Raw genomic sequence first — 27,277 nt, 5'->3', positions numbered from 1 at the left:
CTGATTGCCCCTAGAGTTAACCTTTTCACCCCCTTTTGCCATTGTCATTAAGCGATCATTTTTCTGATCGCTGCATTAGTGTCGCTAGGTAGCTAGTTATTTTTTTAGGTTCACCGCCAGGTTTTTATAGCACTAGGTACCCCGATATACTACCCAATAATGGTTTTAACCCCCTGATTGCCCCTAGTTAACCCTTTCACTCCCTTTTGCCAGTGTCACTAAGCGATCGTTTTTCTGATCGCTGCATTAGTGTCACTGGTGCCGCTAAGTAGCTAGTTATTTTTTTAGGTTCACCACCAGGTTTTTATAGCGCTAGGTACCCCCATATACTACCCAATAACGGTTTTAACCCCCTGATTGCCCCTAGATAACCCTTTCACCCCCTTTTGCCAGTGTCACTAAGCGATCATTTTTCTGATCGCTGCATTAGTGTCACTAGTGTCGCTAGGTAGCTAGTTATTTTTTTAGGTTCACCGCCAGGTTTTTATAGCGCTAGGTACCCCTAGTTAACCCTTTCACCATCGATCACAGTATAAGTGTCACTGGTGACGCTGGTTAGCCAGTTAGTTATTTAGGTTCCCCGTCAGGTTTTTATATAGCGCCAGGGACCCCCATATACTACCTAATAAAAATTTGAACCCCCTGATTGCCCCTAGTTAACCCTTTCACCAGTGATCACCGTATAAGTGTTATGGGTGACTCTGGTTAGTTTGCTTTTTATAGCATCAGGGCACCCACCATTTATTATCCAATAAAGGTTTAACCCCCTGATCACCCGGCGGGTGATATCAATTAAGTTTTAGGGTCAGGGTCTGCGTCGCCCCAGGCAGCGCTAGGTTAGTGCCAGTACCGCTAACACCCACGCGCAAAGCATAAACCTCCTATAGTGGTATAGAATCTGAACAGATCAATATCTGATCTGATCAGATCTATACTAGCGTCCCCAGCAGTTCAGGGGGGCCAAAAAAACGCATTGTTAGCAGGATCAGCCCAGATACCTGCTAGCACCTGCGTTGTGCCCCTCGGCGCAGCCCACCCAAGTGCAGTATTGATTGATCACTGTCACTTACAAAACACTAAACACATAACTGCAGCGATCGCAGAATCAGCCCTGATCCCTGCGATCGCTAACAGTTTTTTTTGGTAGCGTTTTATATTTAAATCCGGAAGGCAGTGCTTGCTTTTCGGGGTCCCGTACGTGGCTAGGCTCCCAAAAAGTCCCCCACATGTGGTATCCCCATACTCGGGAGAAGCAGCAGAATTTATTTTGGGGTATAATTTGACTTATGCCTATAGCATGTGTGAGCAATATATCATTTAGTGACAACTTTGTGCAAAAAAAAAAAAAATTGGAATATTCCTGCAACTTGTGGCAAAATATAAAATATTTCATGGACTCAACATGCCTCTCAGTAAATAGCTTGGGGTGTCTACTTTCCAAAATAGGGTCATTTGGGGGGGGGGGAGGGGTTGTGCTATTTTGGCATTTTATGGCCTTCAAAACTGTGATAGGTAGTGAGGAGTGAAATCAAAAATTTGCACCCTTAGAAACCCTGAAGGCAGCGATTGGTTTTTGGGGTGTCGCACGCAGCTAGACTGCCAAAAAGTCCCATATATGTGGTATCCTCGTACTCAGGAGAAGCAGCAGAATATATTTTGGGGTGCAATTCCACATATAACTATGGCATGTGTGAGCAATATATCATTTAGTGACAACTTTTTGTAAACTTTTTTTTTTTTTGTGTCATTATTCAATCACTTGGGACAAAAGAAAAAAAAAATATTCAATGGGCTCAATATGCCCCTCAGCAATTTCCTTGGGGTGTCTACTTTCGAAAATGGGGTAATTTGGGGGGGAGGGGGTTTGTACTGCCCTGCCATTTTAGCACCTCAAGAAATGAGATAGGCAGTCGTAAATTAAAAGCTGTGTAAATTCCAGAAAATGTACTCTAGTTAGTAGACGCTATAACTTTTGCGCAAACCAATAAATATACGCTTATTGACATTTTTTTTTACTAAAGACATGTGGCTGAATAAATTTTGCCCTAAATGTATGACTAAAATTGAGTTTATTAGATTTTTCTTATAACAAAAAGTAGAAAAGTTCTCCAAATTTTCGGTCTTTTTCCTTTTATATCGCAAAAAATAAAAATCGCAGAGGCAATCAAATATCATCAAAAGAAAGCTCTATTTGTGGGAAGAAAAGGACGCAAATTTCGTTTGGGTACAACATTGCATGATCGCGCAATTACCAGTTAAAGCAGTGCAGTGTGAAATTGTAAAAAGACCTCTGGTCCTTAGGCTGAAAATTGGTCCGGGGCTGAAGTGGTTAGAAAGCACTCAAGGCCAGCTTTATTTCTCACCCCATCTGCAGAAAGTCAAGGATTCTACCTTTGACCTATTTCCTGGGGTGCAAACCCTGGTTTCAAACCAGGATACATATGCTTCCCAGACTCCATAATATATAATTATGGAGGCCGGCTCCCTTGCATTAACCAAGATAGAAACCACTGAACCTGACAGCCCACGTTTCTTCAGAGTGTGGGTCTCAATAGCCTTAGTCTTCTCCCAGCCCTAGTTCCTCAGTGTGAGGGTCCTGGGCAATGAAAGAGAACCTGTCACATTTTGACATATACTAGGATGCTATTAAAGTCGCTAAACTTTTTTTTTTTTTTTTTAAACCTATCATGGATGAAAAAAAGATATTTTTAGTAAAATAAACAGAGGCTGCAGTGTTGAAAACAGTTGCAAACATTTCATGGCCGCGATGCGCACTCTGACCACCCACCCTCTCTCAGGGGAGGATGCCATTTGTAGAAATGATTAGGCTTTCCAGAGCTTGAGGGAGACCCTTTTAGCTCTTTTTTTAGGGGTGTTTCAACCCCTCCTTCTGACCTGAGCCCAATGCACAAAGCAGAGGTACTACCAAAAGAAATCGCATCCACTGCTTGAGCAATAGTCCAGCCACTGCCGGTGCTATTAATGCTCAGCCTGATGCAAATAATAGGATTTTTAAAACAGCTTACCTGTAAAAATCCTTTTCTTTGATGTACATCAGGGGACACAGAGCCATAGTAATAACTATGTGGGTTATATCGGCGTATCAGGTGCTGGACACTGGCACGCCCCTTAAGGCATAAACTTCCCCCATATAACCCCTCCCATTACTGGGAGTCCTCAGTTTTGTAGCCAAGCAATCAAAGTGTATAAGAAGAAGGGAGGGACCTCTGTGTCCCCTGATGTACACCAAAGAAAATGATTTTACAGGTAAGCTGTTTTAAAAAATCCTATTTTCTTTTCTTGCATCAGGGGACACAGAGCCATAGTAATAACTATGTGGGATGTCCCATAGCAATGGCAACTGAAGGGGGGGAGACAGAATCAAGGAAACAGGAGGCCAGAGGACTCATACTGCAGCCTGCAGTGTATACTGCGACCAAAGGCAATATCCTCATGACCAGTGGCGTCACTAGGGTTGGTGTCACCCGGTGCAACAAAAAAATGGTGTCACCCCCCCAACTATAGTCCCCCCTCAGTAAAGACCCCCCTCCCGCAGTATAGATCCCCCTCCCTGACCTTTAATATCGATTTGATAAAATCGGATAAACGTCTGCACCGAAGACGAAGTTGCAGTCTTACAGATCTGAGCCATAGAGGCCTGAGGATGCACCACCCAAGAGGCACTAATCGCCCTGGATGAGTGTGCTCTTAATATGAGAAGGAAGAATTTTGAGCTTAATCAATCACTTGACAAACCCATTTGGAAAATAGTGGATCTTGACACTGCCTGTCCATATCTTGGACCCTCTGGCAGTACAAACAAAACCTGTGTTTTGCGAACCTGAGCAGTCACCTTTAAATAGATTCTGAGTGCTCTTACTACATCAAGAGACTGTAGTGCTTTCTGTTCCCCAGATTAAGGCTTCTGGGGAGAAAGAAGGAAGAATAATATCTTGGTTTAAATGAAAACCTGTTACCACTTTTGGTAAGAATACATCAAACGAAATATGGCTCTTACAAGACAGAGCCGTTAGTTCCAATACTCTTCTAGCAGAAGAAATGGCAAGCAAAAAAGATTATCCTTTTGTCAAAGAACCAAGAGATTTTCTCGTAAGGTTCAAACGGCTGATTCAGCAAAGCCGAAAAGACCAATTTTAAATCCTAAGGATTTAAAGGTGCCTTGATAGGGGAATAAACCGTGTTACCCCTAAATAAGCTACGCACCAAGAGTGGGAAGGAAGAGGCCATAGGAAAAGACATTGACACGGCCTGGATCTGGCTCTTGATAAAAGTCAAGGCCAGCTTCATTTCAGATCCCATATGCCCGAATCCTGCCTATTGACATACTTCCTGGATCCATACCAAGAAACCTATGCCTTCCACATTCTATAGTAAGTGATTCTGGAAGCCGGCTTCCTGGCATTAGTCAAAGTAGACCCTACTGAAGGAGATCACCCACGATTTTTTATAGAGTGGGATTCAACAGTCAAACCTGTTAAACTCTGTCCGTAAAGTAGGATGAAATACCGGACCTTATGCAAGAAGGTCTGCCTATAATGGCAGAGTCCAAAGGACTTCTACTGCCCTCTTTATGATCTTGATAAATTAAGATCTTCTGGGACCCGGCTGGGGACACCAGAATCACCTCTTTCTGTTCCTGCTTAATCCTGCGGAGAAGGTGCGGAAGTAGCAGAGCTGGAGGAAATGCATAGATCAGTGAGAACTGATCCCCTGGGAAGACTAATGCGTCTGTTCCGCCTGGTAGCGGACCCCTTGTTTAACATAAAGTTGTCGACCTTATTAATGAATCTGGACGCGAATAGGTCCATGTCCGGAATAGCCCATCTGACATATTGCTAGGAAGATGTTGGGGTGAAGAGATCATTCTCCCAGAAATAATTGTTGGCGTCTCAAGTAGTACGCCTGAAATATTAAAATTGCCGATAGGCAAGGAGTGTTGTGTTCTGCCAAAGCTAGAACATTATTCACCTCTTTTTAGGCTGCACGACTTCTCGTGCCTCCCCTGGTGATCGACGTAAGTCACCGCTGTGGCTCCGTCAGACTGAATCCTGTCGGGACTGTCCCGTAATCTGACCACCAAGATTCTATGGCCAGATGTACTGCCTGAAACTTCTAACAAAGCTGATAAGCAAGGTCCTCTAGCCTGGACCATCTCCCCCGGGACAGAATCTTCTTCCAGGGCTGCTCCCCAGCCTAAAAGGCTGGCATCTGTTGCTAACACCTTGCAGGATAAAGATTTTTCCTCCTGCTGGATAACAACCACCAATTTAGGCTCTGACCTATGCTGGGAGCCAAGCGTATTGGAAACAAACAAGGCCTGAATCCTCTTTATTCCATACTGACAGGCTGGTGTCTTGAAGCAGTCTTTGAATAAAACTGCATGGAAGGGATGGCCCTGAAGGAGGCCACCATTTCCCCTAAAAATCTCCTGTAGCCGAATGAAGGAATTTTCCTTTATCCTGATAAATTGAATTAGTCCTACAATGGAACTGATTCACGTCTAGGGTAAGAAAACCTTAGTCTGTATGGTATCTATAACCAGCCCCGTAACCTCATTGATGGTTTTAAGGAGAATCTTCCTAGGCTGAGAATCCAACCTAGAGATTTCAGATAGCTACAGCTGAGATCAGACTCTGTTTTTAGACCCGAGACTGAATGATCTATTAAAAGTAGATCCTTTTAATAGGCTAGGACAGTTATGCCTTGAGCACTTAACCTGGCTAAAGGAGGTGCCAGAATCTTTCAGAACACTCGTAGTGCTGTGGCTAAGCCGGATGGCAGTGCCACGATTAAAAAAAAAAAATTATATTTCAAACCGCAGAAATTTCTGGTCAATGGGAAACTTTTGCACATGTTGATATGCAACGCCCCTCCTTTATTATGAAAGGATCGGATGTTCAAGTGCCGATTCAGATCTCCGAGATCTACAATGGGTCTTACCCCTCTGTTTGGCTCTGAGACCTTAAAAGGTTTGCGCCAAAAAAAACCCTGTTCCACTAAGGGAATCTCTGATCTCCGGAATCACCCTGGAATCACCGACTGGGATAACAGCTGATCCAGAGGCCAGAAAGAGTGACTTCTCTTCTTTCCTTTTTTATTTTTTTTTCTGGAACCTTAGGAGCATTCTTTGAGGAGACGGACACCCTTACATAAAGACTGCCGCATAAGCAGCCCGAAGGACCCCACAGGCAGCACCCAAACAGGACCCGAACCCCGGACCCTCAGATTGAAAGCCGACTGGGCCATCTGGGCTCTTGAAACTCTAGATGTAACCTAGAGAAGAAAATCGCATTGTTCCTGCCAGACCTTGAGAATCACAGGACCTTTCCCCTCACCCGAACGAGTGGGGGTGCTCCTTCCTGAGAAGGCCTTAGCATTCTGCTTTATGGGCTTTCTGCCCCCAAGATCCTGGTGCTGCCTCTGGAACTAAGGCATAGGAGAGGCTGCACGATTAAAGGAGAACTGTTTGAACCTCCTTTTACTGGTAAAGAGAGCTTTACCCCTTTTGGATGTACTTATCCACTCTGAATAGTCGTACTCCAGGAAGGAAAACAGACTGGCTAAGGGTTTTCACCTGGTACTTCGGCTAATCAATATTTCAGCCACGGACCTCTGAAAAAATGCACTAGTCCAAGTATAAGCCATAGGGCTTAAACGATCGAGTCCTTCATAGCATCTGTGAGACACAGTGCGTCAAATACACCAGCCTCTTTGCTGGGCCTGCTGATCAGGCAGAACTTTCAGGTATCTCACACCTATTCCTTAATCCCTTGGAGCCCACACTTTCCAATGCATTGGCATGACTCAAAATGTGCTCCACCAAAATAGTGCAGACGTTAAAGGGTTAATGGGTTAATGGACTGAGCTACTCCAATTGCAGCCAGAACTGCAAAAGACATCTTTTCTTTAAAAGGAAAATCCAACCTTAACTTGCTGGATCCTTTAACATCAGTGCATTATCCACTGAACATGTGAGACTCTGCTCACTGAGGTGATTGCAGCATTAATAGCTGGAACCCCCCATTTCTTTCATAGAAATGTTCCCATTAGAATACATAGCTATGCATGAATAGGAAAAACATGTAACATAGGTGGGGGAGGTTCAAATGAACCCTATTAGAGGTAGATACCTCAAGAGCCTGTGCTGCAGGCAACAAAAGGGTTAAGTAAGGGAGTAGACTTGTGCGGCTATTCCCTCCCTGTTAGGATACTCAGAAAGAGGAAAAATAGGTATCTTCCAATATTTGGGAAGATCTACCTGATCCCCAGCCTTTTGCACCTCAACAAAAGGGCCCAGAGGACTAGATGGGAATCTGCTATGTTTAGTCCTACTATGGAGAGACATCATAGCAAGAATCTTTTAAATGGTAGAAGAAAAAACCTGTTTGTATGAAATACACAGGGGCAGAAGTGTTCTACCCTTGACGGCTCATCTGACTGGCCATATTTTTCTTTTTACCTCTCAGTGAAGGATGACATTCTTTTGCAAGTGTTTTTAGTTTGTTGTATACCATTAACCCCTTAGAACCCTTAGAGGAGATTCTGGTCCATTTGTCACTCATATCTTACAGTACAAAGCAGAGGCAGTACCAGCAAAAGAATGTTACACTTGCTAGGCTATAGTACAGTACAAAAGCTGCTATTAGTCCTAGCTATACAGTACAATGTTGTCAACAGTGGAAATGCCTGTGTCACTAAACCTGACCAGCAACCACTCTGCTCTGTCCCTCCACCGCCAGACTGCAGCTTTTCCTGTATAGCTTAAATTACTTCCTCCACATGTGGCCAGCGTCTGACGCCATTTAGCCACGCCCCCGTGTGAAAACGCCCCCCCCTTCCACTTTCAACAGGGAAGCGTGCGAGTGCTGGCATCATGGCGGGCAGCGGCGGGGGGGGGGGATAAATCCTCCGCCTGACAAGCGGCCGCGACCTGCCCAAAAAAATGTTTCTTTTTTTTTTAAAGAAAAAGAGGCATTAAAAGGCTCAAAAACGCCAATCTGTGGGCCCAGGAAGTGATCAGAACCCCCCTTCATACCTGAGGGTTTGAGCTGGCTTGAACGGAGAGGAGAGTGGAGCTTCTGCTGTTTCCAGCATCAGAATGGTGAGTGCTCAATACAGCCTCCAGTGGTGACACATAGACATGACATGACAACACAATACATGGAAGGAGAGATTCCCGAGAAAATCTCCCCTACCTTTCCTCGCAGCAGGGTTTATCTGAGATAAAAATAAAAAAAACACAATCTTCGCCCTTCACGGTAGGCTCCAAGACCTTGAAAGGAAACCTTCAGGAACAGTGGTACACTCAGGTAATCCCGCAATCCTGGACCTGCGAGAAGACCCTGCCAGTAAACTTTTCATTGGCTTTACTACAAAAAAGTACTGGATCCCAGGGCCCAGCTTTAAAAGCATTCGGAAGCAAAACCTCGTGTCTTCGGATGGTGAAGCCTGGGTACCATTCATTTAGTCCATTACAGAGACATCAGAATGGATCCGGTCAGGGTGGCTGGCTCTCATCAAAGGATTACTGCCCGTGGAGGTCAGTATACACATCCTTACATGTGCCCAACACCTTAGGCACTGGTGAAAAAACGGAGGACTCCCAGTAATGGGAGGGGTTATATGGGGGAATTTCATGCCTTAAGGAGCACGCCAGCGTCCAGCACCTGATACGCCGATATAACCCACATAGTTATTACTATGGCTCTGTGTCCCCTGATGTGAGAAAATAAAGTAAATGTGTCAAATAGGAAATGCCTGTGTCGCCAAAACCTCTTTCATGCTCCTCTTTGCTCTTATGTCTCTCTGACAATTTTACAGACCGCACAAATGGAGTTTTTATTTTTAAAACGCACTCCCGCGTTGGAGGAAGCCAATGCCGCGCCATTCAATTTGGCCTAAAAGACACGTTGAATAGATCCGGCTGCATAGCTAGCCCCAGTAACGTTTGCTTCAGTGCAGCTCAGCACAGCACATCTTCACTCGTGACCAACACTTTAGACCAGGGGTCTCAAACTGGCGGCCCTCCAGCTGTTGAGAAACTACAAGTCTCATCATCCCTCTGCCTGTTGGAGTCATCTTGTAACTGTCAGCCTTGCAATGCCTCGTGGGACTTGTAGTTTCCCAACAGCTGGAGGGCCACCAGTTTGAGACACTGGCGAAAAAAACTGAGATGCTCCTGGTATGGGAGGGGTTATACAGGGAGGCAACTTCCTGTTTAGGGTGTGCCAGTGTCCAGGCCCTGAAGGTGGACTATAACAGACATAGGAATTACTATGGCTGTGTCCCATGATGTATGATTAAATAAATCAGCTCAGCCCTCTACCAGGAAATTCTAGAGCATTTCATGCTTCCCTCTGCTGATCAACTTTATGGAGATGCCGATTTCATTTTCCAGCAGGACTTGACACCTACCCACACAGCCAAAAGTGGCAATACCTGGTTTAATGATTATGTTATCGCTGTGCTTGATTGGCCAGCAAACTCGTCTGACCTAAATCCCATAGAGAATCTGTGGGCTATTGTCAAGAGAAACATGAGAGACACCCTACCCAACAATGCAGATGAACTGAAGGCCACTATCAAAGCAACCTGGACTTTCATAACACCTCAGCAGTGCCACAGGCTGATCGCCTCCACACCACGCTGCATTGATGCAGTAATTTATGCAAAAGGAGCCCCGACCAAGTACTGAGTGCATACTATATTTTACATGGGCATACTTTTCAGTAAGCCAGCATTCCTGTATTAAAAATCCCTATTTTTTTTATTGGTCTTATGTAATATTCTAATTTTCTGATATACTGAATTTTGGGTTTTCACTACCTGCCATAATCATCAAAATTATAAGAAATAAATGCTTGAAATATAATCAATCTGTGTGTAATAAATATAATATACAAGTTTCACTTTTTGAATTGAATTACTGAAATAAATTACTTTGATGATGATATTCTAATTTTTTGAAATGCATCTGTAATTGTTACACAAGTAAATAGCCAAGCTGTATGTCACTTAAATCTTGCTAGGTTACAATAAACAGCAGAATAAACTTTATAATGGTAATTACTGCTGAACATATTTTTTCTTTTCAATAGTCTCACCTGTCCAGGTCAGCCTCTGGCAGTAGGTCATAGCAGCCCTCTGTATAATCATTTTGCAGGCTCTGCCTGTCCGGGAAGTAGTCGGTGGTGAGTGGTAGACAGGCAGGGGTGGTGAGAGATTTCCAATCCACCCCAACTGTGCAGCAGAAGCCAGGCACTATGGGGGGAGCAGACAGCATCAAAACTGCCCAGAGACCACCATGTATGTGTGGAAAGTGATAGTGAGCAGGATTAGGAAGTGTGATTGACATAAAACCATGGATAAAAAATAATGGGAGTGCGATAGCAATTTGGGGATTAGGGGATTAGATGAGAATCAAAGGACCAAGAAACAAAAAAACAAGAAAGCAATGCACACAAATTTAATTGTGGAGAAGGGATCATAAAACGTGAGTACATGGGGACAATTGAAAATTGGGAATTATTGAAAATTTTGTGGAAAAGGAAAAATGTTGGGTGGTAGGGTGTGAAAGTGTATGCAAAACAAGTGGAGGCAATCAGAAACATTGGGAGAGAAAAGGAAGAAAAAGAGAGCAGGTTAACATTGCCATGCCTGATATACATTCCACCCCATCATGCATTGGGAAACATTTGCTCTTGATCAACATCATACTCTTATTGATTTAATTCGATCACAAAATTGAAATAAATTATTTAATTTCGAGGGTTGTGAGTTGTGAGTCACAATAAGACATGCAAGCAAGGTGAAGTAATGCAAGACAAAAGATGTGCACATACATAGTGAAGATAGGAGATGACATCAGGATAGCTGGTTAAACATCAAATATTAATACTGTATATATTAAATCAGAACAATGACATCTTCATATATTTGTATGAAAAGGACAGTGGATTCAACACAATTTCTGTACTCCTCCATGAACACATTTCCCATCAGCACTTAACATGAATATCAAGAGACATCTCAAAATGAAATATTATACATCAAACTGTATTAACTAGATTCATATGTTTAGAAAAAATATTATATTAGGTACTTGTATGCCAGCTACTGATTAATTACTAAAACATTAAACAGTATTTCGAAAACAGTTAAGGGGTTAAAAGGCAAGACATAAAAAAAAGCCTGATTTCTAAGAACTAGTGCATAGCAAAAGTAGAACCAGTCAGACGCTTCTTTCGCCTTTTTGCCTGTAACAGACAAAAGGTACTAAAAGGAATTACTTAGATTGCAGGTAATACATAAGTGATTCTTGAGCACTAGTCTTTACAATTCAGGGCTTGTGACTGGCTGCGCTATGGTATTAAATATACTCCCATGTTTTACTGTTAGGTAAACCTCCCCACTCACTAGGTTCAGGGCAGCAGAGTAAGCTCTCATCAGGGAATTCTCTCTCTTTGTGGTTAGTAACTGTAGTGAGAGAACAGGACTGGCATTAAATAAATTCATATTAAAACAGTCAGCAGTAATGTAAAAGTCCTGTCTCAGTGGTATTACCTGCACTGTGGCTCCTCTGTCCATTCATGCTGGGGTTACCAGAATACTCTTCAGTGCTTCCATATGAGGTGCTGTCCAATGCTGTGCGAGGACCTCCATGTCTGAACAAAATACAAAAACATAAAGAAAAAGAATGCTGTACTCACAGCATTAAAAAAATGTAAATGCCCCCCATCTCTGAGACTATCCACTGTTACTATGTGTTATTTGTTATACGTTGTAACTGCCAAGAGGGTTCATTGTGTACTTTATACTTTGGCATTACGGTATTTGCCTTGTTGTATTATTCCAGGTAAGGATGAGCGCCGGTGTGTTCGCATACTCCATGTGCAGAGCCGCCAGGAAGTCAGCGCAGCGCTCTGCTAATCACAGGCAGTGAGACATTGTCCCGATGCGTGGCTGCAGAGATCAGGAAATGTCTCACTGCCTGTGATTAGCGCAGCGCTGCGTCGACTTCCTGGCAGGCTCTGCACATGGAGTATGCAAACACACCGGAGCTCATCCCCAATTACAGGTGTAAATGCAGCAAACAATTTTCAAACGTACAGCTGTTACTCAAACATAAAAATGAATTAAAAACACAGGTATTATGCGTTTTCAATTAGTACGTGTGATCAACATAAAACACAAGTTCAATCTGAGATATTACCAGCAACCATGTTCAAATAAACAGACAGTACACTTTATAGTCACCAACAGAAAGCCTTTTTTCCTCAGGCAGCAGCTCCATTTGACATTTCACCATAGCACCTCCCTATGATTGGGTCTCATTGCTGTATGGAGCGCATTGGACTTTTTGTATTTATGGACAAACCAGAGTCACTCTATATACACTATAGAATTACTGCTGTATAAAAGTTATGTTTGTAGTTCAGTAAGCACAATAGCTGTGTGTACTAAATTCAAGTCAATTTTGGTTAAGATTACGAGAACTTTAATGAAACATATATGATGTCGGTAATTTCTCCTAAGGATAGGCTTATACAACTTAGGCCCCTTTCAGACTGGGGTGCTTTGCATGCGCTACAGCGCTAAAAATAGCGCCTGCAAAGCGCCCTGAAACAGCCGCTGCTGTCTCTCCAGTGTGAAAGCCCCGGAGGCTTTCACACTGGAGCGGTCCGCTTGTAGGACAGTCAAAAAAGTCCTGCAAGCCGCATCTTTGGAGTGCTGTAGGAGCGGTGTATTTACCGTTCCTAAAGCGTCCCTTCCCATAGAAAACAATGGGGCGGTGCTGCAAACCCGCCTGCAAAGCACCGCTTTTAACCCTTTTTTGGCCACTAGTGGGGGTTAAACCTTTGCCGCTAAATATAGTGACGCTTTACCGCGCGTGCCCGCAACGCCCCAGTGTGAGCCTTAAGCTGTTTCATCAAATATTACACGCCCCAAAGCATGTAAAGTCCAGGGCAGTGGAGTCATGAGCGTTGGTGTCACCCGATGCGGAAAAACATGGTGTCACCCCCCCTTCACCAACTATAGTCCTCCATTAAGCACAGAGCCCCCCCCCACAAAGTACAGACCCCCCCCCCCACTAAGTACCTCCTGCAGTAAAGACCCTTGTCCCTCAGTACAGACCCCCTCCATCAGTATAGAGCCCCATCCATTAGTACAGAAGCCCCTCTATCTGTATAGACCCCCCTCAGTGCAGACGCACCCTCTCCACTATCCCCCTCTTCCATCAATTATCCATCTCCATTACAGTAAACTATACAAAGACCTCAGAACAGCATGGTCTGTCCCTCAGACTCCCTCCTCCTCCTGTGTAGATGTAAACAGAGAGGAGGGGGAAACGGCGTTGGTCCGCTCCGTGAGTCAGCCAGCAAGGGAGTGACACAGATCAGTCTAGGGGTTGCGGACCGTGCGGTGTTAGTGGTGCCGCTGCCCACAGGTGTCACCCCTCTGGGGGTGTTATCACCCGGGTCCGGCCCGCATCCCCCACCCCCCTCCCCCCCAGCGACACCACTGGCCCAGGGATTAGACAAACTCCCATATGCTTTGGTCTATGTGGTCAAGAAGCACACCTATTTCATGCATTTTGGCTGTTCCCCCGGACACAAAGACTTTGGTGGCAAATGTGTGAATTTTTTATGAATTGGCCATGGGTCTCTGAATGTTAAAGTATTCCAAGGTTTGTCTGTTAGGGCTGATGGAGGACCTCCCAGTTGTCTCTCATACCAAAATACTGCTGTGTATACTCCACTTTTATGTTTAAAGGAATATTTTAATCACCTGGAGGTCGCTTCTGCAAACACTCAGAGTTGAAACAACTGATTATTCCAGTCCTTCCGCTTTACTTGTTGACATATACTACTCTGGGATCTCCAAAAAGCTTTAAAAAAGTATGGGGTTCTTGGACCAAATCTCTTCTTACTGTTTAACCCTGGTGGGTTCCTGAAAGACCATGTTTTCCTTATGTTTACTTACTTAAGAAAGCTCTGACTTTGTATTGTGTAACAGGACTTCAATATGTAATAGATGTGCACTTTGAGCTACATAGGACACAGACACTGAAGGGTTGCAAGTGCTTTATTGTTCCTGTATTTGAACTTGTATCATTTGAGAATCAATAAATATCATCTTTAAAAAAATTATTTTGGTTAGACGATCTTATAGAAAAATCAGGGTACCATTTAAAAGCTACTTCTGATATATATTTTGTGTTTTAAAGCATTGTCAGTTCAAAAGAGTGCATTTTCTGGAATATGCGTTAGAAAACTAAAGTCTGCTATTCGTGTATCGAAATTCGGCCACTTCAGCAGGGATCAGCCAAATTTTGATCTATTTATAGTCAGGGTGGTTGGACAGAAGTTGATCAGTTGATTGACTTCTGCACATGCACTCTATAACAAATTTTCCGCTTGATACGTGCCGACGGCTATAGCTGGCAGCGCTAATCATTGTATTCTGGTGGTGGGGAAGTCCCCACCACTGTCAGAATAAAAAGGCACAGCGGGAGGATCCTCCGTGCACTCTGAATGTGTGGATGAGGGTATTGAGTAATCTTTTTATCGTTCAACCTACTGGTCACCATCTCTCTGCTCAGGGAACTCCGAGAACCGAGCAATGAGCATTTTTTAATCACTTTGTTCTCAGTCTTAGAGCCAGAGGGGGACCAATGCTGTAGCCACCTCGGTAAACATCATTTTGAAAAAAAAAATTATTCCCATACTTCCCTTTTAAGCCTGGTACACACAAAGCTTTTTTGTCATTCAACCCAGCAGGTTGAACATAAAAAATGGACAGATTGGGGTACTAACATAAGAAATGTGGGTGCGTCAACCTCCTTACTTTGCTATTGTATTCTGACTGGGGAATTCCACTTTGCCAGAATACACTGATCAGCATTTGCAGATATTGGTTGTGAGTGCTGATCAAATGTGGTTTTCCAGCATGCCCCTTTGACAAAAGCCGGTCATTAGAGGGCTAATATTAATCTCCAATCACAATCCATTTCTTAGAATAAATAAGTAATTCTGCAGTGTGCAGTCTTTACCCAACTGCATCATGTGTCCAAATTACCATCAAATTGCCAAAAGAACAGGTTTATTACATGCATGAATGATTAAGCCACAAACAATTCTAGCGTTGCGTGGTTATAAAAAGGTGCTAACGTAAAAAGAAACATTTACTGCTTAAAGACAATTACCTGCCAGTGGCTTCCTGGTAAGCAAGTTCAAGAAGCTCTGCTGAGGAATGCACCAATTCTCTCTGGCCATTCCCCTGTAGATCTGCAATGTTCTGACGAGTTTGGTGATGTATTTGTATTGCTTCCCCAGAGGGACCTAAAGGATGTGAGGAAAAATGCAAAAAAAAAAAAAAAAAAAAAAAAAGATGGATAGGATTTAATGAGTTAGATGGGAAGCAAATATGGAACAATTCCCACTTGTTTTTCACAAAATTACTTTCCAGGCTTAGCCACTGCACCCTTCTGTGCTTTGGAATGTTGTATCTTTTACTTGCACTTGGTCAATGTCAGATCTTCTCAATCTTTTTGCTTAAGGAGAAACTCTCAAAAATAATTTATCAGTGTTAGGAAACCCCAGCTAAAAAATATTATATCTGCACTTTATGGTACAATAGGATGAAGTTGTGGTTATAATAAAAAATAAAATAATAAACAATGTGGCATGCCTAGTGTTTTTGAAACTTGGTGGTCAGTTAAAAAGAGACCCCTTTCATTGGTAGTCAGTGAAAAAAAGAGACCTCTTATAGTGGCAATTATTACATTGATCGTTATTTCACATAAGTTGTCAATGGGACAAATACCCAATTTTTTGGGCATTTAGGTGTCCGTTTATGAAACTGAACAGTGGTGATCCCAAGGGTCGCCGCTGATCTTAGTTCATTAACGGTTTATGAAATAGAGATGATTCGCAGAGAATATGTTCTCTGCCGATAATCTTTACACACAGAGAAGCGGTCATTGACTGGCACAGAAACTGGCCAGTTTATGAAGGCGCGATCTCAGCACTTCACCGGTGATCTGTGTCAGAATTCATCCTCCCTGATTCACCAGCTCTGAGCTGGTGAATTGGGGAGAGAAGAGAGAATCCCAGGGGGACTGAGGAGGAAAAAGGAAGGATTATTGACTTCCTTCTTCCTCGATCAGACCCCCCTAAGACAGTAACCATGTCCCCCTGCCATGTGTATGTATGTATGTATGTATATATAATAATATGTCAGTGGGTAAGTACCTGAGAGACAAGAGGCTTCATTGGTCCCACACTGCTGGCTCTGTCAAGTGACACCAGACTGAGAATTATGGGGGCACCATCGAGCCATAGATTAATCCACCACTGCTCAAGGAACCAGAAGCAACCTCTGGAAAAACCCTACAGTTCCACTGGATACTGGTGGAGAAAAGCTGGTCTATATCCCTGATTTCACCGAATAACCTGTATTCTGATGGATGGGAAGCTCAACAATTAGATAGGAAGTTCATGCCTCACTAATAGGAACCAGAACACTAAGATGTCCCACCCCAATACTTTAGCATTAGCTTTTCAGTTTGTGACAGAGCAGTAACAGGAAGAAAAACCGAGGAGCAACAAGGAGAGCTATTTAAAATATATAGAATAGTAGAACTTCCGTGACAGCAATATTAAAAAAAAGTTGGTGGGAACACAGGTATTCTGAACACTAGTGCTTGGTTCACACTAACCCGACTCCAAAGGCGCGCAACTTTCAGTGTAACTTTGGAGTCTGACTTTGATGTGACACTCTATGGCAATGAAGTCATATCAAAGTCGGACCAAAGTAGTGCATGAACCTTTTCTAAAGTCTGACAGACTTGAGTAGCATCAGTTAGGACAGCTCTCATAGGGAAATATTGAATTTCACATGTCATTCGACTTGAGGTCTCACAAGTCAGATCCTATATCGCATCAGTATGAATCAAAACTAAGGCAAAAGAAAAAACTGGAATGAATCTGTGTTGAATTTTGAAGAACAAAATCTTATTTATTTAGGACATTCCAATTAGTTCCTAAATATAGGGTGAGCTACCAAAGAAGGTTAGACCCAAGCCAGATCTCTCTAAACAGCAATGTATAGAACATCTAAAGGCACTATATAAACCAGAGCACCAGAGCTTGCAGAATTTAAAGTGAAAACCAATGATCATCTGGTATCGAAACTCAAAATCAAAGCATAATACAGTATATTGTAGTTTGCTGGTCTCCTTAGATAGAGTGGCTGCATCATTTTCATGCCCATTTCCCTTAAAGTGGTTGTTAACCTAGTACAATAAAAACCTCCCATCCCCTCTGTAACATAATGATATGCTCCTGTGCCTGGGTTATATAAAAAAAAACTGCTGATCTGTACCTATATCAGAGAATCTCCTGGTGCTCACGTGACTCCTCGGCTCTCTCCTCTGCCTGGCTGACAACTATAGTGGGCAGAGCCGACTACCAGCCGGGGAAGAGAGAGAGCCGAGTAGTCATGTGAGCATCGGGAGACACTCTGATATAGGTACAGATTGGCAGCTTTTTTATATAACACATTCATAAGGACACATAACGTGTTACAGAGGGGGTGGGAGTTTTATTTTGTAGTTATGTCAGCAGCAGGAGGCGAGGGGGCGAACACTGACACAGAACAGATAGGCATGGAGGGAGGGGGACAGAGAAGGACAGATCAGGGCTGCGGATGACGCACAAACTCACCACAGTGTCAGGGCTCAGCGGCCATGATAAACTGTGGTCAGTTTACAGGGGGAGGGGTATAGCCAGGCAGGATCAGTCAGGTTTTTTAGGTGATAGAAGGGGCCAGATGACACAGTACAAGCACTGTGCTGTTATTCATGCTTTAACCACTTGGGATCCGCGCTATTGCAAAATGACGGCAATAGCGCGGACCCACATTTTCGGGACTACGTCTATTGACGTAGTCCCGGTTACGAGCGGCCTGCGCGCCCCCTGAGGGGCGCGCGCGGCGCGCTCTGTGATCGGCGAGTCCGTGAGACTCGCCTGATCACCGATCCGTGTAAGGGGTCGATCCCGACCCCTTATCACGTGATCAGCTGTCAGCCAATGACAGCTGATCATGTGATAAAACGGAGCCGGTAATCGGCTAGTATTCCTCCTCGCGCTGACAGCGCGAGGAGAAAAAAAAAAAGCCGATCGCCGGCGGCCGTGTTCGGGACATCAGTCCCGATCACGGCCAGCAATTTAAAAGGACACCTGCCCCCTGCCAGTGCCCACCTGCCACCCGCAGTGCCATCCTGAAATAAAGTAAGTGCCCCCCTGTCAGTGCCACCCAGCAGTGCCCATAGTGCCCACAGTGCCACCCAGCAGTGCCCACAGTGCCACCCAGCAGTGCCCACAGTGCCACCCACAGTGCCACCCAGCAGTGCCACCCACAGTGCCACCCAAAATCTGCCTCAGGTGCTGCACCCCAGTGCCGCCCATCAGTGCCCAGCAGTGCCGCCCATCAGTGCCCAGCAGTGCCACCTATCAGAGCCACCTATCAGTGCCCATCAGTCCCATCTATCTGTGGTACCTATCAGTGCCCATCCGTGCCACCCATCCGTGCCACCCATCCGTGCCATCTTATCTGTGCCCATCTTTGCCCATCAGTGCCGCCTTATCTGTGCCCATCGGTGCCGCCTTATCTGTGCCTATTAGTGCCGCCTTAACTATGCCTATCAGTGCCCACCAGTGCAGCCTATCAGTGCCCACCAATGCAGCCCATCAGTGCCCACCAATGCAGCCCATCAGTGCCCACCAATGCAGCCTATCAGTGCCGCCTAATCAGCGCACTTCAATGAAGGAGAAAAATGACCCGTTTGCAAAATTTTATAACAAACTATTAAAACATGATTTTTTTTTTTTTTTTTTTTGCATCTTTTTTTGTTTGTTTAGCAAAAAATAAAACTCCGAGCTGTAACTAAATACCACCAAAAGAAAGCTCTATTTGTGGGAAAAAAATGATAAAAATTTCATTTGGGTACAGTGTTGTATGACCGCGCAATTGTCATTCAAAGTGCATCAGCGCTGAAAGCTGAAAATTGGTCTGGGACTGAGGGGGGTTTAAGTGCCCAGTAAGCAAGTGGTTAACAAGATCTGTGTTTTTTTTGTTTTTTTTTTAGGGTAACAAACACTTTAATGTCACGTGGTAATCCTGCAAAAAGCTAAATTTCGGTTTCTTTGTCCTGTGTCACTCATTTATCAACTGTATCAATCGAAGGAGCCATGGTTGTCACACAGAATGGACTTCAAACATGCCTGCCTTTGTTTGTCTCCATTTCATTTTAGATTCACTATCAGTAGTTTACACAAGAAAAATAAGGGTGTTTATGCTTTCTTGTTAACTCATAGAAAGTGAAAGGACACCGCATTTCTGGAAGGTATTTTCTGTACTTGTCAAAATGTTAGCTGAAAAAATTAATAATACAGCCATCACATCCAAGTACTGGTAAAATGCAACCAAACGCATTTTCCTTTTTAGATTAAAATACAAGTAAAGGTTAAGAGGTTCTTACAAAACTCGACAAAGGACTTTGCACTAACAAGTCTCCTCAGTCGGTTGATGCTGACTCTTGATACTGCCTTATCTGGTGGATTGCCTGGCAGCATGAACAGGGAATTGGAACAGGGGAAGAAAGATAAACCACTGGCCTGAATGTATCCAACTAGTGAATGACACCTAATGAGAACATGGGGGAAGAAACAATAAAAAGAGAGAAAGGCTCAGTTCCCACAAAGATGGAAGTCAAGGACCTCCTTAGGATAAACTCCCCAGGGGATGAGACTTGTAGGTTGGGGCAATACATAGTTTGGCAACAATGAATATTAGGCCGCGTACACACGGGCGGACTGTTCGCCCAACCTTGTCCGCTGAACAGTGTTTGGGCGGACAGTCCGCTCGTGTGTGGGGCTTCAGCGGACAGTTTCAGCGGACAGTTGGACGAACAAGGTCTTACGGAAATTCCGAAAAACTGTCCGCTGAAACAAGGTTTCAGCGGACTGTTCGCTCGTGTGTAGGCTTGTTCGGCCAACTAAGTCTCGCGCATGCTCAGAAAGGATTTTCACGCTGAAAGCTATAATGCAGTGTATAGGACGTCGTGTTTTTCGTCCCGTCGTACGTGCCGTTCACGTCATCGCGCACGGTTTCAGCAAACTGTTCGTCCGTCGTGTGTGGCCATGTCCGTCCATGCTAAGTTTGAGCGGACTGTTTGCCGAAACTGTTGGACGGACAAAGTTGGGCGAACAGTCCGCGCGTGTGTACGCGGCCTTAGAAGAACACAGAGGGTGGGGACCCGTTTTGTTGTGCAAGAAACTAGTATCTAAAAGGAGTTAGAAAGCTATGGACACTATTCTGTACTTCTACTCCTGGACTTTTCTGCTGCCTTTGATACGGTTGAGCATCCTCTCCTCCTCAAAAAACTCCATGCCTTTGGTCTCCGTGACTGTACTCTTCACTGGTTCTCTTCCTACTTATCCAACCGTGCCTTGTAGTGTTACTTACAATTCTACTTCCTCCTCTCTTCTTCCTTTTTCTGTTGGGGTCCCCCAAGGTTCTGTTCTTGGACCTCTCCTATTTTCAATTTACTCTTCCTCCCTGGGTCAGCTGATAGCCTTCCATGGCTTCCAATACCATCTTTACCCTGATGACACCCAAATCTTTTTCTCTACCCCTCAGCTCACTCCCTCCCTCTGCTCACGTATCACTAATTTACTAACAGATCTATCAGTCTGGATGTCACACCACTTCCTCAGACTCAATCTATCCAAAACTGAACTTATAATTTTTCCTCCCCCACATGCCCCTTCCCCGATCTCTCTGTCAAACTCAATGGCACAACTACAAGCTCTTCCTTGCATGTCAAGGTATAGTCCTGGACTCTGAACTCTCCTTTAAGCCCCACGTTTAATCATTGTCCAAATCTTGCCATCTCACCCAAGGCAACATCTCCAAAATACGACCCCTTCTAACCAATGACACAACAAAGCTCTTAATTCACTCCCTGGTCATCTCTCACCTTGACTACTGCAAGTTCTTTCTCATTGGCTTACCTATACATAGTCTATTGCCCCTTCAATCCATCATGAATGTTGCTGCCAGACTCATCCACCTTACCAACCACTCAGTATCTGCTACTCCTCGGTGAATCCCTCCCCTGGCTTCTGCTGACCCAACAAATTGAATTCAAAAAAATACTAACAACTACTTACAAACCTATCCTCAACTAGTCCCCAGCTACATCACTAACCTAGTCTCAAAATACCAACCTAATCGTTCTCTTCATTCCTCTCAAGACCTCCTGCTCTCTAGCTCCCTCGTCAACCCCTCCCATGTTCGCCTCCAGGACTTTTCCAGGGCCTCTCCAATTCTATGGAACTTCTTACCTCAATCTGTCTGATTATCGCCTACTCTATTAGCTTTTAGACTATCTATAACCCCCCCCCCTTCAAGGAAACCTATACTACCCACACCTAACAACTGTATTTTCATTTTCTCCATCAGCTCCTCCCCCACAGTTATTACCTTTTGTCTCACTTGACCCTCCCTCCTAGATTGTAAGCTTTAACGAGCAGGGCCCTCTGATTCCTCCTGTATTGAATAGTATTGTAACTGTACTGTCTGCCCTCATGTTGAAAAGTGCTGCGCAAAGTGTTGGCACTACAGAAATCTTGTATTGTAATAATAATGAAAAAAAAGGAAGATAATACAGTCTTTACAATCACAATAGTAAAAAAACAACAACCAAGTGCATCCTTATATTTGAATGGTGAAAAAGCTTTAGCCCAGAATATAGTCTGCACCTTGACCGTGGAGAGATTGGGTTGCAGAGACTGCTGGGGAGCATGTCTTTTCCTCTAAAGGATCTTGTGTTTTAACTACAAACCAAGGTACCTTCTTGTTTCCTGGCATGCTAAATATGTCCACATCTTGTGTTACCCCAGATGACAGATTAAATGTATATTCATGCACGTTTCTGACCCACAGGAAAAATAAGCTTCTCTTTTGCAGACGTGTGAAAGTGGCAGTAACTTTTAATGACACCCTTACATATCGGCAAACATCTTCTTTTCCTGCATTTCTACAGGTAGGACGGCCCACTGAAATGAATGAGAGAGAAATAGATAGAAACAATCCCCACCAGTTGATCTGGGGGGATTGTTCTGTTACAACTGTTATGGGAAAGAACTCTGGAGGGACCAGAGATGTTTAATGGCCTGCTTAGCCCATGCCCAGTAGATTCAGGATGTCAGACTGGTAATTAGCTGTACCAAATTTAACATTTTGAAGATGATCCTCTGAAATGATCCTCTGTGTCTGGGATGCTAAAGAAGTGAGCTTCATCAAAGGAATGCCATTTGTTGGTTGAGAAAGAAGAGCTGGGAAAGCTAAAAATAAACAAAGAACCAGGGCGAAAAAAAAAAAACCAACACACAAAAAACAAAACAAAAAAACACACAAAAAGTCCACTAGACACAACAGTAAACACTAAAAAGCTAGTGCATGGTACAGGTTTACCTGCCATGACAAAGGAGCAACTTTTTAGTGTCCAAATAATTAAACGAGGTACACACGCACACAGTTTTTTTTCATTTAGACTTCTGAAAAATCGCTGTACTAACACAAGCAAAGTTAGTGAAGCAATCTTCGCTGCTGTGCTATTGTATTCTGATAAAGGGACTGCCCCTGCCATAACACACACTGCCTTACAGACAAGACCTTTACCCTTGTTTTCTGTACTCACAGAAAAAAAGAAAGAAAATAGTACGACTTACCCACAGGAAATGTGTGCATCCACCTTCTACGATTTGATGTAAGCTTCATTGGCATTCGTGATGGTGCAAAAGGGTTGATGAGAGCCCTTTGGGGGTGGTATCCCCCAGGCCGGAAGTGCAGCATTGATTCCGCGCTACCCACATGAAACCTGCCAGGTGCGCTAGAGTCTCGCTGTTGAGATTCCATCATTCGCTCCAGAAAATCTGCAACAAAGAAAAACATACGCAACTACATGACATGTTTTAACAATACAATTATAGAGCATATTGTTCATACCAGTCATTACTGTTCCTCTATTTCACTGATTAATTAAAGAAACAACTTCACAGTGTGGCTACCACTTATGTGTGAACAATAAAATATTAATATCTTTAGCGTGGGTGATCAGGCTTTTTTATGCTATTGGCCAAATCTGTTGACTTTTTTTTAATCCTTTTGCTGCTAGCATTACATAGGTACATAGTTAGTAAGGTTGAATAAAGACACCAGTCCATCCAGTTCAACCTCTGTCTACAATTGTCCCTATCCCTGTACATCGCACACTCACATCAGTCCCTACCCTCAAGGAGCCCACAATCCAAGGTCCCCATTCATATACTAGGGCCAATTTTGGACAGAAGCCAATTAACCTAAATGCATGTCTTTGGAGTGTGGAAGGAAACCGGAGTACCCGGAGGAAACCCACGCAGGCACAGGAAGAACATGCAAACTCCAGGCAGGTAATGTCGCGGTTGGGATTCGAGCCGGTGACGCTTTTTACTGCTAGGTGAGAGTGCTAACCACTACACCACTGTGTCGCCCATTAGTAAAAAGTATATCATATTTACTTTTAAACTTTTTATTATTAACTTTTAAACTTTTTTTTACATTTCTTTAGTTACTTCCTGGGTTTAATGCCTAGGCAAATTATGTCATACATTCCAAGAGTCTTCAGGAGGGGTTTTCTTAGTTAAACACACCCTCCCCTGCTTGCATGCCTGAGCAAGAGGGCAGATGGATTCCCAGAAGTAAATGCTACATGAATCATCTCCCCTTACCCAAGATAGCAATGGTCAGAAATGCTAGGGGCTGTTTTTGAAAGTGATTTCTCAGCAAAATAAAGCATGGAGACATGGATGGATGGGAGAATTTGCTTTAAAAATCTTAAAAATGAATTAAATCACATTTGGTTTGTGGTGCTCAGATACAGTGTAGTTCCACTTTAAGGTTTGCCCTTTAATTTAGAACACACACAAAAAATACATTTGTATAAACTGATAAGATAAGATCGTGTTGAATCTGAACTGACAGTAGTTAGAATGGCAATGCCATTTTCACAGATTTGTGATCATAAAAAAATGATTACACAGAAAGAAGAAATGTCATTCGATGCCCCCAATGTATTTGTTTGAATCTCGGGGGTTTCTGGAGAGAGGGAAGATTTTTTCATATTTCTATTATTTCTCTTCTTTATAAAGGACCCCAACCCACTGGGACCCACCAGCCACCATAACTGCAAAGACGTTTGGAATTAGCTGCCTCTACCAAAGCAGCCATTGGGTGCTTCATCCCGACCCAAATATGCAGAAAAAAAGGCAGAAATGAAAACGAAGAAAAAAGCCAGTGGAACCCAGACACAGCCTATACTGTAAGTACATGATCAACACTGTAAGTATTGCATTGGAGTAAAAAACTTCTATGATCAGCTCCTTTTCAGCCCCCTCCCTTACCTGAGCCTGATCTCGATCCGGTGCTGTGCCAAAGAACAGGATCGCTGCTCTCTCTCTCCTCACTCAACACTCAGGAGTAAATAGATGCACAAAGCCCAGCTCAGGATCGAGCCACTTGCTAAGGGGGCACTCAGAAGGGAGTTGGAGCCGAGAGTGCCAGGGAGGGACCCCAGAAAAGGAGGTTCGGGGAAGCTGTGTGCAAAACCCCTGCATAGAGCAGGTAAGTATAAGATGTTTATTTAAAATAAAAAATAAAAAAACCTTTATTAAGGCTCATTTAAACGAAAATCTGGGCATGCACTCATTAATGCACCTATGTTAAGGTTAACACACCTCAATGCGTTTTTGGTACTTTTTTATGCGTTTGTGTCTCGTTAAATGCTTGCCAGATGCCTCCTCTGTGTTGTTTTTTATTGTATGGATTTTTGTATTATGTTGGCTAGTAACGCTTTTAAAACTCATCTCAAATGAGCTGTAAACACCAGAGGGGCATTTGTGAAGCGTTTGTAGTGCATTTTCAGCACATTTACATTGACATCAGGGGAAGCAGCAAAGCTTGGCAAACGACACATGTTGGGTCATTTTTGATGCAACTCTAGTGCAATCATGTGAACAACACTGGGCGCTCCACAATGCACACAATTTTGACAGGCATTAGTGAAGCTGCATGGATCTTGCTTCAAGGATTTTGCGGCATAGAAAACACAGGTGGTATTCTGATATTAGACTCCACTCCAGTCCTCCTTCCTATTCTGTGCTAAACTCAACCAGAGAAAAATGAGACTCCAATACTGTGATACCGTCAAATGTGTAATTACAAAACTGAACACTAACTTACAAAACTCCAGAAGAATAAGCACATGTAACAACAAAAATTGCGCTGGTGCCAGCTCCAGACAGGCATGAGTGACGTCAGCAAATCCTGCGTCCCCCGGCATTTTTAATGCTGCGTGGATCCTTGAAGCAAGATCCACGCAGCTTCATGCTTCGTTAGACCACCTATAATATGAGGTCCAATGATCTAGTAAGTGGCTGTGGATTTAGTGGTAATGGGAGCACTAATTACACACCAATTAGTTTAAAGGACACGATGCACAGAATTGCTTTTTATTGAAATTATATGTATAGGGACATTTATTTTATATAGACTTTATTATCGCTAATCACTAGTCCACAGATTTGGTGATCACAATAATTTGTACTTAAGGAGAAGCACCAGATTGAGATTTATTGGTTTATATTTGTTTTCATAATGCTTGGATATTCACACACAGCACAAATATTATTAGGATTATATAGTTATGTATATTTAGCCAATCTACAGTATTTATCTCAAATTAGATACTGTGTTTTGATGAATTGACTGCAAGTAATTTTACCAGAAAACCCCTACAAATATTGCAGGTGACAATTGCTGCTGACAGCGAAGCCGTGCAGTAAAACAGTAACAGTAAATTAAAATAAAAGATAAGTAAAGTATAAAATTCTGTGACTTTCTTACGAAGACAAGGATCTTTCGGCCCCTGCAGAAGGGGAGGGATAATTTTATGCAAACGTCACTTCCTCAAACTTATGGTCATATTGCAAACAAGACAGATGCTTCAGAAAATAGAGATATTGTTTTTGGACGGCCCAGGCTTTTTGTCTTATATTTATATGTTGTGACTATTATTATACAGCTTGAATGTTACAGTGAAGAGCCACTGCTTCGTTCAGGCTACTGTTCTGCAATAAAGGCCTCTACTTTTCCTAAGTAATGCCCTAATGCTGTAAAATATATGCAAGAAGCAAATAAAAATTTGCTGTATTAGATGTCTGAATATCGTTACTAGATAATTTATCATTATATATTATATATATATATTACACACACACACACATACACACAGTTTAAGGCTTGATTCACACCTATGCATTTTTTGTGCTTTTTGCATATTTGCGCTACAACTGTATGTATTGCATAGGAAACCATGGGAACCATAGGAAAAATGGGCTGAAGTACAGATCTGCAGAAAGCACTAGAAATGCACAGGTGTGAATCAAGCCTAAAGCTGTGGACTTCAGGCAAGTAGAAAATAATTTTATTTGAAAAATGGAGCCTTCTGCAACTTGGGTAATCCCTGAATGTTGAAAGCAGAGGCAAGGCAGTGAGTCACACTACTGTGTGGGTTGAGAGTGGGCATACAAATCAACGTATCCATAGAAATACTACAGAAGTTCATCCATTAGTTCATACAAAGCAGAATTGACAGAAAGTCTGAGGGCTCAAGCAGGCAAAGTTTCTGTTCAAGATAACAACCCCACCACCTACACACCATCACATGGAGGTTAACCCCTCTGCACCCATCCCAAGTGGATCGCCATCTGTCAGGTGGTTTTAGAACAGGAATAAAAATGTAAAATCTGTTTTGCATGATTGCGCTGTAGATCAGGAGTTCATGACCACATCCGGTCACTGCTCCCCACTCTTTGCTGCTTCTTTTCCTATCCTGCTCATCTAATCCCTACTGCATCCTTTCCCATTCCACACCACTGTAACTGGTCCCTGTGGCTTCCTCTCTTTTCTATCATGTAGCTTATCCAATATTCATCCACACTGCCTCCTCTTTCATCCTGCTCCACTCTCACTAGTCCCTGCTACTTCCTCATTTCTCTACCATACCGCCTCACTAGAACTGATACCTCCTCTTATCCTACTCCATTGTTATTAGCCTCTACTGCTTCCTCTCTTCTCTCCCATCCTACAC

General features: G+C 43.3%; 1 protein-coding gene across 6 annotated transcripts in view; it reads right to left on the bottom strand.

Moving 5' to 3' along the window:
* Positions 1-27,277, bottom strand: part of DEPDC5 (DEP domain containing 5, GATOR1 subcomplex subunit) — a 168,179-nt gene that overhangs the window by 52,543 nt on the left and 88,359 nt on the right. For 4 of the 6 annotated variants that reach the window (XR_013263847.1, XM_077461520.1, XM_077461522.1 and 1 more), the window contains exons 22-26: positions 22,821-23,024; positions 15,227-15,362; positions 11,584-11,684; positions 11,437-11,496; positions 10,125-10,308 (exon numbers count right to left, since the gene is read on the bottom strand). Coding sequence is in view for 5 of the 6 variants with exons in the window: in XM_077461520.1 (XP_077317646.1) it covers positions 10,125-10,308; positions 11,437-11,496; positions 11,584-11,684; positions 15,227-15,362; positions 22,821-23,024 (685 nt within the window). In the remaining variant the exon portion in view is untranslated. The remainder of the gene's footprint in view (positions 1-10,124; positions 10,309-11,436; positions 11,497-11,583; positions 11,685-15,226; positions 15,363-22,820; positions 23,025-27,277) is intronic. The other 2 variants (XM_077461521.1, XM_077461524.1) reach the window with 2 other exon arrangements.

Source organism: Lithobates pipiens, unplaced genomic scaffold (assembly GCF_037356315.1).
Source record: "Lithobates pipiens isolate NorthernLeopardFrog02 unplaced genomic scaffold, aLitPip1_a1.2 Scaffold_3, whole genome shotgun sequence".
Taxonomy (NCBI): domain Eukaryota; kingdom Metazoa; phylum Chordata; class Amphibia; order Anura; family Ranidae; genus Lithobates; species Lithobates pipiens.
The sequence above is the reverse complement of the archived record's forward strand: the minus strand, read 5'-3'. Positions and strand labels throughout refer to the sequence as shown.